This window comes from Melospiza georgiana, chromosome 4 (genome assembly GCF_028018845.1).
Source record: "Melospiza georgiana isolate bMelGeo1 chromosome 4, bMelGeo1.pri, whole genome shotgun sequence".
NCBI lineage: Eukaryota > Metazoa > Chordata > Aves > Passeriformes > Passerellidae > Melospiza > Melospiza georgiana.
The window spans coordinates 754380-764605 of NC_080433.1; the positions used below are offsets into that span (position 1 = coordinate 754380).

The 10226-nt window shown below is 67.4% G+C and overlaps 2 protein-coding genes across 2 annotated transcripts; both read right to left on the reverse strand.

The window, feature by feature from the left end:
* Nucleotides 1-103: 103 nt before the first annotated feature.
* CIMAP1B (ciliary microtubule associated protein 1B) lies at nt 104-3089 on the reverse strand. The gene is made up of 6 exons (XM_058023599.1): nt 2981-3089; nt 2660-2857; nt 1801-1902; nt 716-831; nt 306-443; nt 104-210 (listed from the first exon to the last, which is right to left on the reverse strand). Exons 1-6 carry the CDS (start codon nt 3087-3089, stop codon nt 136-138), a joined length of 738 nt encoding a protein of 245 aa, XP_057879582.1. The 3' UTR covers nt 104-135.
* Nucleotides 3090-5738: 2649 nt separating this feature from the next.
* Nucleotides 5739-9332, reverse strand: LOC131082363 (dromaiocalcin-1-like). Its single transcript, XM_058022226.1, has 6 exons — nt 9224-9332; nt 7522-7599; nt 6992-7086; nt 6742-6924; nt 6017-6122; nt 5739-5806 (listed from the first exon to the last, which is right to left on the reverse strand). The coding sequence occupies exons 1-6, from the start codon at nt 9330-9332 to the stop codon at nt 5739-5741; spliced, it is 639 nt and encodes a 212-aa protein (XP_057878209.1).
* Nucleotides 9333-10226: the final 894 nt, after the last annotated feature.

Sequence of the window (10226 nt, forward strand, 5' to 3'; positions counted from 1 at the left end):
TGGGCCGAGCGCGGCTTAGGGGAGCCCCGGCCCCGGTGCGACGCAGCGGGACAGAAGGAGAGCGAGCGAGCGAGCGAGTGCTGCTGCGGTTCGTGTTTGTCACACGCTGGCGGCGTCACCCACGTCCCCGCTCTCCTACGGCTGCAAGTCCATCACGGGGACCACACACTCCGCGTGGCGCACGCCGAAGGTCTGTCCTTGCTTGCGGTCCTGCGGGAGGACGGAGGCGGTGTGAGGGTGGGGGGCCGTGGCTCCCTGTCCCTGTGTCCCTGTGTCCCTGTGTCCCTGTCCCCGTCCCCGCTCACCGGTTTGGGGTAGTAGTCGCTGGGGCTGGGCGTGTTGGGGGTCAGGCGGGAGGGGGTCCGCCCCACTATGGTGCAGCGGGGGGCCCGCTCCATGTACAGGTTGGTGTCCACGATGCAGTAAGTGTTGGGTCCTGGGGTCTGCGGGGACAGGGGCGGGGGGCGTCACCCCCTGGACACTCCACACCCTCGGTGCCCGGAGCCCCTGCACCCCACACTCGGCCCCCCGCAGTCGTGGCAGCCCAGACTCCTCGGTACCCCAACGCCGCGGACCCCTGGCACCCCACGCTCCTGGTACCCTAGCCCCCCGGGACCCTGATACCCCAGATCCCGGTCCCCCAGCCCTCCCAGTCCCTTTGCACCTGATCCCCCAGCCCCCAGCCCCCCAGCCCCTCCAGTCCCCCCGGCCCCACGTTTTTATCGTCGTCGAAGATGCTGCGGCCTCGCCCTGCCATGGTGTACTGGGGGGTCGATGTCTTGTCCACCAGGCGGGGGCCCACCACGGGTGGCAGCTGGTAGGTGGCAGGGCCTGGGGAGGGGACACGGCTCAGGGGGACACGGGGCTTCACCCCCGCATGGTTTGGGGGGGAAGGCTCGGCCCCGGGGCGCTGGGCGGGTCAGAGCAACTGGGGGATGTTGGGGAGCCTGGTCTGGTCCGGGGGGATGGGGGATCACAGCCCGAGGAGGAGGAGAGGGGGGATCACAGCCCGAGGAGGAGATGGGGGGCCCAGACCGAGGAGGAGATGGGGGGCCCAGCCCAGAGGAGATTAGGGGGTCCCAGTCCAGTCCAACACAGGGGAATGATGGGGAACCCAGCCCAGGTGTTGGAGGTCCCAGCCCAGCCCCAGGGGTGTGACGGGTCCCACACAGGGGAATGATGGGGATCCCAGCCCCACACAGGAGGAATGATGGGGATCCCAGCCCAGCCCCACACAAGGGAATGATGGGGATCCCAGCCCAGCCCCACACAAGGGAATGATGGGGATCCCAGCCCCACACAGGGGAATGATGGGGATCCCAGCCCAGCCCCACACATGGGAATGATGGGGATCCCAGCCCAGCCCCACAGAAGGGAATGATGGGGATCCCAGCCCAGCCCCACACAAGGGAATGATGGGGATCCCAGCCCAGCCTCACACAGGGGGAATGATGGGGATCCCAGCCCAGCCCCACACAAGGGAATGATGGGGATCCCAGCCCAGCCCCACACATGGGAATGATGGGGATCCCAGCCCAGGTGTTGGAGGTCCCAGCCAAGCCCCGGGGGGATGTTGGGGCCCCACACAAGGGAATGATGGGGATCCCAGCCCAGCCCCACACATGGGAATGATGGGGATCCCAGCCCAGCCCCACACAGGGGAATGATGGGGATCCCAGCCCAGCCCCACACATGGGAATGATGGGGATCCCAGCCCAGGTGGGTATTGGAGGTCCCAGCACCAGGGGTGTGTCGGGGTCCCAGCCCCGGGGGTCCCCTCCCGCCCCCTCTCTGTCTCACCTGGCGTCTGCTGGGGTTTGTCCGGGCGGGTGCGGGACCGCACGGAGCAGGCGGGGGCCGAGGGCAGGGTCACCCTGGTTGCCTGCTCCGGGGAATAATAGGCTGCAAGGGGCGAGCGGGGTCAGCGCCGTGAGCTGCGGGCACCGCGCGGGGCTCCCGCCGCCGGGGCTGCGGCCACTCACTCACTGCTCACTCACTCACTGCTCACTCACTCACTGCTCACTCACACACTGCTCACTCACTGCTCACTCACACACTGCTCACTCACTGCTCACTCACTCACTGCTCACTCACTCACTGCTCACTCACTCACTCACTCACTGCTCACTCACACACCCCTCACTCACTCACTGCTCACTCATTCGCTATTCACTCACTCACTACTCACTCACACACCCCTCACTCACTCACTCACTGCTCACTCACACACCCCTCACTCACTCACTGCTCACTCATTCGCTATTCACTCACTCACTACTCACTCACACACCCCTCACTCACTCACTCACTGCTCACTCACACACCCCTCACTCACTCACTGCTCACTCATTCGCTATTCACTCACTCACTACTCACTCACACACCCCTCACTCACTCACTACTCACTCATTCGCTATTCACTCGCTCACTCACTCACTCACTCACTACTCACTCATTCGCTATTCACTCACTCACTCCTCACTCACTCACACTCAGTCCCTCACTCACTCACTCTCACACTCCTCGCTCACTCACTCCTCACTCACTCACACACCCCTCACTCACTCACTACTCACTCATTCGCTATTTACTCACACACTCCTCACTCTCACACTCCTCACTCACTCCTCACTCCCTCACCCTCACACTGCTCGCTCACCTGGCCCGGGGGTGTCGCTGGCCCGCCGCTCCCGGGGCCGGCCGCCCATGGTGAAGGCGGGCCCGCGCTCGGGGCCGCGGGCGGTGCAGCCGGCGGGCACCAGGTACTGCGGCCCGGGCGAGCGCTGCTCCTCGGGGCCCTCCAGCCTCATCCCGAAGCTGTAGGCGGGGGCGCGGCGGCCGGAGGGGTCGCGCCGGTCTTCGGCGGGGGCGCGGCGGCCGGAGGGGTCGCGCCGGTCTTTGCCTGGGGGCGGGCAGGGGCTCGGTGGGACTCGGCGCCCCCGGCCCCCGTCCCCCGCGGGCCCCGCGGCCCCGCACTCACCGATGCCGCCGGGGACGCCGTTCTTGGGCCCGGGGCTGCCGTACACGGCCGAGGCGGGTCCCCGGGGCCGGTGCGGCCTCCAGGGGCCCCCCCAGCCGTGGTTCCTCATGGGGGGTTCCGCCGGGGGCGCCTCGGGCTCGGGGGGAGACGCGGGTGCCCCCAGCGCGGCGGCCCGGGGCGAGCGCAGCGGCGCCGGCATGCGGGGACGGCCGTGTTGGTGGCGGCGGCGCCCCGGTGACGAGTGACTCCGCGGGGCCGCGGGCGGCGGCGGCGGCCCGGGGGTGGCCGTGGTGTCACAACGCCCCGGGGTTCCAGCGCCTCGTCCGCTCCGCGCCCGGCGCCCCGCGGCCACAACGGCGACAGCGGCGGGGAGCAACGCGGGGAGCGCCGTGGGTACATCCCGATGGGTGCACCCCAAAAATACACCTCATAAATACATCCCGATGGGTACACACCAAAAACACACCCCGTGGGTACATCCCGATGGGTACACACCAAAAACACACCCCGTGGGTACATCCCGATGGGTACACCCCAAAAACACACCCCGTGGGTACATCCCGATGGGTACACACCAAAAATACACCCCGTGGGTACATCCCGATGGGTACACACCAAAAACACACCCCGTGGGTACATCCCGATGGGTACACACCAAAAATACACCTCATAGACACATCCCGATGAGTGCACCCCAAAAATACACCTCATAGACACATCCCGATGGGTACACACCAAAAACACACCCCGTGGGTACATCCCGATGGGTACACACCAAAAATACACCCCGCGGATTGACCCCCAGAACCCCCATTCATACACCCCAAAGGGTGCACCCCATTGATAGACCCCCCAAATACACCCCATGTGTACATCCCGATGGGTACACCCCAAAATACACGCCATGGATAAAGCTTTGCACCCCCATGGGTACATCCCGATGGGTGCACCCCAAAAATACACCCCAGGGGTACATCCCGATGGGTACACCCCAAAAATACACCCCGTGGGTACATCCAGATGGGTACACACCAAAAATACACCCCATGGGTACATCCCGATGGGTACACCCCAAAAATACACCCCAGGGGTACATCCAGATGGGTACATCCAAAAGTACACCCCATGGATATATCCCAATGGGTACACTCCAAAATACACCCCATGGATAAAGCTTTGCACCCCCATGGGTACATCCCAATGGGTGCACCCCAAAAATACACTCCATGGGTACATCCTAATGGATACACCCCAAAAATACACCCCACGGGTACATCCTAATGGATACACCCCAAAAATACCATGGATTGACCCCCGGCACCTCCATGTATGCATCCCAGTGGGTTCACCCCATGGATACACCCCCAAAATACACTGCATGGGTGCATCCCATGGATACATCCCAATGGGTACACCCCAAAAATACACCCCATGGATAAACCTCAGCATCCCCATGGGTTCATCCCAATGGGTACACCCCAAAAATACACCCCATGGATTCATCCCAATGGGTACACCCCAAAAATACACCCCAGGGATAAACCTCAGCATCCCCATGGGTTCATCCCAATGGGTACACCCCAAAAATACACCCCATGGCTGCACCCCTTGGGCCCAGTATCTGACCCCCCAGAACCCCACATGTGACCCCTCTGGACCCCATGGAGGGACAGGAGGGACATGGAGACACAGGAACACAAGGACAGGGGGACAGGAGGGGACAGGAGGGGACAGGGGGACAGGAGGGGACAGGAGAGGACAGGGGAACATGGAGACTTGGATGTGAATGACACATGGGGGACATGGGGATATATTGGGGGACACGGGAAGAGCACGGGGACACAGGGAGACGGTGGGGGGACATGGGGACAGGGGGGACACAGGGGATGTGGGGACATGGGAATATGGGGGACACAGGAGGACAGGGGCACATGAAGACATGGGGGGACATGGGAACACAGAAACTGGCTGAGACCCCCCGGGGCTGCCTTGGGGACACCCCTGGCTGTGCCCCCCATGGGGAACTGAGGGTCCCTGTCCCCTGTTGGTGTCACCCGCGGGGCGCAGACACAGCAAAGGGACACGGGGACATCGCGGTGCTTCGTCACTTTATTGGGGGGTCTCCATGTAGGGGGGGCTGGGTGTGTGGGGTGGGGGTGATCCACGGGTTGGGGGGTGTGGGGGGTGCAGGGGGTGGGACAGGGGTTTGGGGGAGGAGGTTAAGGGGGCAGGGTTTGGGATGGGGACAGAGGTCCAGAATTTGGAGGCTGGGGTTCAGGGGTGATCAAGGGGCTGGGACTTGGGGGGCAGGACACAGGGTTTGGGAGAAAGAGTGTGGGGCAGGGGTGTGGGGTGTCGGGGTCTGGAGATGGGATTTGGGGGCAGGGCTGGGAGCAGGGATTGGGGTCTGGGACGGGGTTTAGGGGCAGGGATTGGGGTCTGGGACAGGTTTAGGGGCAGGGATTGGGGTCTGGGATGGGATTTGGGGACAGGGATTGGGGTCTGGGATGGGGTTTGGGGACAGGGATTGGGGTCTGGGACGGGGTTTAGGGGCAGGGATTGGGGTCTGGGACAGGATTTTGGGCCGGGATTGGGGTCTGGGACAGGATTTGGGGCAGGGATTGGGGTCTGGGATGGGGTTTAGGGGCAGGAATTGGGGTCTGGGGCAGGCATTGGGGTCTGGGACAGGGTTTGGGACAGGATGCAGGGTGGGGGTCAGGCCCCACAGTCGGGGGGCTGCACACGGGTGGGGGCCCCCCTAGGCCGGGTATTTGCAGATGAAGGGTTTGCGCTCCCCGCAGGCCTCGCCCTCCCAGGCCATGAACCCTGCGGGGACAGGAGCCAGGGCTGGGACCGGGGACACGGGGGACACTGACAGCCCCGGAGCGCCCCTGACCCCTCATTGTCCCTCCCTGACCCTCCCTGGCACCCCCTGCCCCCCAACCCTTGGGTCCCCTCACCGGCCGAGTCCTCCCGTGTGGCACAGGGCTGTCCCCAGCCCGCTGTCCCCAGCCCCGGCTCCCGGTGTCCCCTCACCTGCCGAGTCCTCCATGGCGATGCAGGGATGTCCCTTGGGGCCATCGTCCCCCTCCCAGGCCAGGTAGTGGCGCGGGGACCCGTCAGCCCAGAGCCAGCCCTGGCGCTGTGGCAGGGACACAGGGACACAGGTGGGACAGGGGCACAGCGGGCACAGCGGGCACAGGGGGCACAAGTGGGACAGGGGCACAGGGGGCAAAGGGGCACAGGGGGCACAGGGGGACAAGGGGACACACAAGGGACAGGTAGCGCTGCACAGAGGGCTCAGGACACCAGGATGGCACACAAAGGTGTGGCAGGGCGGGCTCGGGGCAGGTTTGGGCACAGCCCGGGGACACCGGGGTGGCACATCGGGGTGTGGCAGGGCGGGCTCGGGGCAGGTTTGGGCACAGGGACACAGGCAGGGTCAGGCAGGGGACACCGGGGTGGCACATCGGGGTGTGGCAAGGCAGGGTCAGGGCAGGTTTGAGCACAGGGACACAGGCAGGGGACACCGGGGGACACCGGGGTGGCACATCGGGGTGTGGCAAGGCAGGGTCAGGGCAGGTTTGAGCACAGGGAGCGCAGGCAGGGGACACCGGGGGACACCGGGGTGGCACACCGGGGTGTGGCAAGGCAGGGTCAGGGCAGGTTTGGGCACAGCCAGGGGACACCGGGGCACACCGGGGTGGCACACCGGCCGCGGCACACGGGCACAGACAGGCACGGCGCGCTCAGGCACCCACCCGCCGGTGCAGGCCGATCCAGACGCTCTCCTCCCTGTCCCTGTCCCTGTCCCTGTCCTTGTCGCCCTCCTCATCGTCCTCTCCGCGCCGCGGCCGCCGCGCCAGGAAGGCGGCGAGCGCCCGGTGCTCCTCGGGGCTGTGCAGCGACGCCAGGTGCGCCCCGCGGGTGGCCTGGCACCACGCCTGGGGACACGGGCACCTGCAGCGCCGTCCTGGGCACCCCCGGCACCCCCCGCGCCCCCGGACCCACCTCGGCCCGCCGCCAGCTCAGCTGCTGCCCGAAGTAGCCGTAGCAGTGTCCCTCGAAGGACAGCCAGCCGCGGGGACACCGCGTGGCCTCGGCCCCTGCGGGGACAGCGGGGTGGCTGTCACATCCCCCCGAACGCGGCTGGGGCGGCTTTGGGGGGTCCGGGCAGCTCCGGCCCTGGTGGGGGCTGGGGGAAAGGGAAGCGGGGGGCGGGCAGGGGGCGCTTTGGGGGCTCAGAGTGTGGGTGGGGGAAATTTGGGGGGCTCAGAGTGTGGGTGGGGGGACCCGTGTGAAATTTGGGGGGCTCAGAGTGTGGCTAGGGGACCTGTGTGAAATTTGGGGGGCTCAGAGTGTGGGTGGGGGACCCGTGTGAAATTTGGGGGTCTCAGGGCGCAGTTTGGAGGGTTGGGGGGCAGCGGGGGTGTCTCAGGGTGTGGGAGGGAGGGTCTTGGGGTGCAGTTTTGGGGATCAGGGCGCAGTCGGGGGTCTCAGAGCGCAGTTTGGGGGATCAAGGGCGCAGTTTGGGGTCTCACCCGGCAGGGAGGGGGGCAGCACCAGGCAGCCCAGCAGGCAGAGCCCCAGGAACGTGGCGGGACCCATCCTCAGCCTTCCTGCAATGGGGGGGGGGGGGGCTGCAGGGCTGGGGGTGCAGCTGCCCCAGCACCCTCAGAACCATCGCCCCCAGCGCCCCCAGCGCATTCACCCCAGGATCTCTCTGGTGCCCCCAGCGCCTCCAGCCCCCTAACACCGCCAGGACCCCTCCCCAGGACCCCTCCCCAATATCCCCAGCCCCGTGGCACCGCCAGGACCCCTGTCCAGCACCTCCCCCCAGCACTCCTAGACCCCTCCCCAGCACCCCAGCACCCCCAGACCTCTCCCCAGGACCCCCCAGCACCCCCAGCACCCCCAGACCTCTCCCCAGGACCCCCCAGCACCCCCAGCCCCGGCACCTGGCGGCTCCCGCAGCTCCCGCAGCTCCGGTGGGACGGGCCGGGGGCACCCCGAGCCCTTTATAGGCCCGAGCGGGGCCGGGGCGGGGGGGCCGGGCCCGGAGCAGCCGCTCGTGGAGCCGCTGGCACCGCATCAAAGGCCCCGGGCACGGCCGTGACGCTGGCACCCCCATCCCGGGCAGCTCCCTGGGCACCCCCGGGCCGTGCTCACCCACCCCGAGCCCCCCGGCGCTGCCCCCGCTCTCTCTGTCACCGTGACGCGGCCGGGGGTCCCTGCGGGCTCTGGGGTCCCCTCGGGGCCGTGGGGGTCACCCACGGGCGGGGGGCTCGGGCTGGGCCAGGGCACAGCTCCGTGTGAGGGACCAGGATGGGCACGGAGCCGGGAGGGGACACAGCGGGACACGGGAGGGGACAGGGCCACCCCCGGGGTGCCCTGAGTGGGGACAGGGGGTGAAGGGGCCCGGAGGGGACACGGGAGGGGACAGGGCCATCCCCGGGGTGCCCCCCGCCCCAAATGGGGACGGGGGGGAAGGGGCCGGGGGTGCCGGGCTGGGGTGCGCTCACCCGAGGGAGCTGATAAGGGAGCTGATAAGGGACGGGGAGCGGGCGCGGCTGCGGCGGACACGGACCAAGGGACACGGAGCGAGGGACAGACAGAGGGACACGGACCGAGGGACACGGAGCGAGGGACACGGCCAGCCCCTCGCGGTCCGGGATCCCAGCACAGCCCCCCCAGCTCCCAGCGGTGTCCCCGATGTCCCCACGGCACCCAGGACACCCCAGTGCCAGCTCCGAGCCCCCCCCGCCGTGGGGACTCCGGGGGGGACACAGCCCCAGCGTGGGGACAGCAGGATGTCACCCCGATATGGGGTCGGGAGGGGGATGTCACCTCGATTTGGGGTCTGAGTGTGGGATGTCACCCCGATATGGGGTCGGGATGGTGGATGTCACACTGATATGGGGTCGGGGAGCAGGATATTACCCGATATGGGGTCGGGGAGGGGGATGTCACCCCGATATGGGATGGGGATGGTGGATGCCACCCCAATATAGGGTCGGGATGATGGATATCACACTGATATGGGGTCGGGGATGGTGGATGTCACCCCGATATGGGGTCGGGGTGCAGGACCCCGCCCCGGCGCGGGGGTGACAGTGACCCCACGGGACTGTCCCCAGGCGGGGGTGGGGTCTCTGTCCCCGGACCCTCTCCCAGAGGGGTCTTTGTCCCTGTCCCCTGTCTGTCCCCTCTCCCGGGGGATCTCTGTCCCTGTCCCTGTCTGACCCTTCTCCGAGGAATGTCCCCCATCCCCGTGCCCGCTCTGTCCCCTCTGACAGATGGCCCCTGGTCCCCTGTCCGCTCTCCCGGGGTTCTCCTCGCTCCCTGTCCCCATCTTGTCCCCAGACCCCGTGCCCCTCCCGTCCTTTTTCCTGGGGTGTCCTCTGTCCCTGTCGCCTCTCCCGGTGTGTCCCCTGTCCCTGTCCCCTCTCCCGTGGTATCCCCAGTCCCGGTGCCCGGCCTGTCCTTTTTCCTGGGGTGTCCCCCGTCCCTGTCCCCTCTCCCGGTGTGTCCCCCGTCCCTGTCCCCGTCCTGGCCCCCGGCCCGCGGGTGGCTCCGGGCTGGCGGCGCCGGGCGGGCGGTGCCGGTGCCGGTGGCGGCGGGCAGGGAGGGAGGGCGGGCGGGGACGGTGCCAGCGGTGCCAGCGGTGCCAGCGGTGCCAGCCGGGGCGCGGCGACCCCCAGGCGGGACACGGGCCAGGGGCTCTGCGCAGCCCCCGCCCGTGCCGCCGTGCCCCGCTGAGCACCCCCGTCACCAGGATGGGGACAGGGACGGGCACGGGGACGGGGACCGGCACGGATTACTGGGATGAGAGCGAATCTGGGGATGGGCACGGAGCACCGGGACAGGCACAGATCTCCGGGACAGGCATGGATCACCGGGATGGGGACGGGCACAGGGACGGGGACCGGCACCATCACCGGGATGAGAGCGGATCCGGGGATGGGCGTGGAGCACCCGGATGGGCACGGATCTCTGGAACGGGAACGGACCACCAGGATGGATACAGATGTGGGTATGGATATGGGGATGGGCATGGGGCTGGGGATGGGAGCAGATCACCGGGATGGGGATGGGCACGAGTACGGGGATGGGCACAGATCACTGGGATGGGCACAGATCACTGGGATGGAGATGGGCACAGATGACCGGGACAAACATGGGCATGGGCATGGATCACCGGGACGGGCACAGAGCTGGGAATGGCCATGGATCACTGAGATGGGCA

What these genes read in the sequence shown, in the direction of transcription:
- CIMAP1B (XM_058023599.1), bottom strand. Translation starts at nt 3,089, where the DNA reads ATGAGGAACCACGGCTGGGGGGGCCCCTGGAGGCCGCACCGGCCCCGG. An exon ending in CGGCGTCCCCGGCGGCATCG is followed by an intron (nt 2,858 to 2,980) that starts GTGAGTGCGGGG and finishes CCCCCGCCGAAG; the next exon opens with ACCGGCGCGACCCCTCCGGC. An exon ending in GCGACTACTACCCCAAACCG is followed by an intron (nt 211 to 305) that starts GTGAGCGGGGAC and finishes GTCCTCCCGCAG; the next exon opens with GACCGCAAGCAAGGACAGAC.
- LOC131082363 (XM_058022226.1), bottom strand. Translation starts at nt 9,332, where the DNA reads ATGGGGACAGGGAGCGAGGAGAACCCCGGGAGAGCGGACAGGGGACCA. An exon ending in GCTGCCCCCCTCCCTGCCGG is followed by an intron (nt 7,087 to 7,521) that starts GTGAGACCCCAA and finishes CTGTCCCCGCAG; the next exon opens with GGGCCGAGGCCACGCGGTGT. An exon ending in TGAGCTGGCGGCGGGCCGAG is followed by an intron (nt 6,925 to 6,991) that starts GTGGGTCCGGGG and finishes CCGTGTCCCCAG; the next exon opens with GCGTGGTGCCAGGCCACCCG.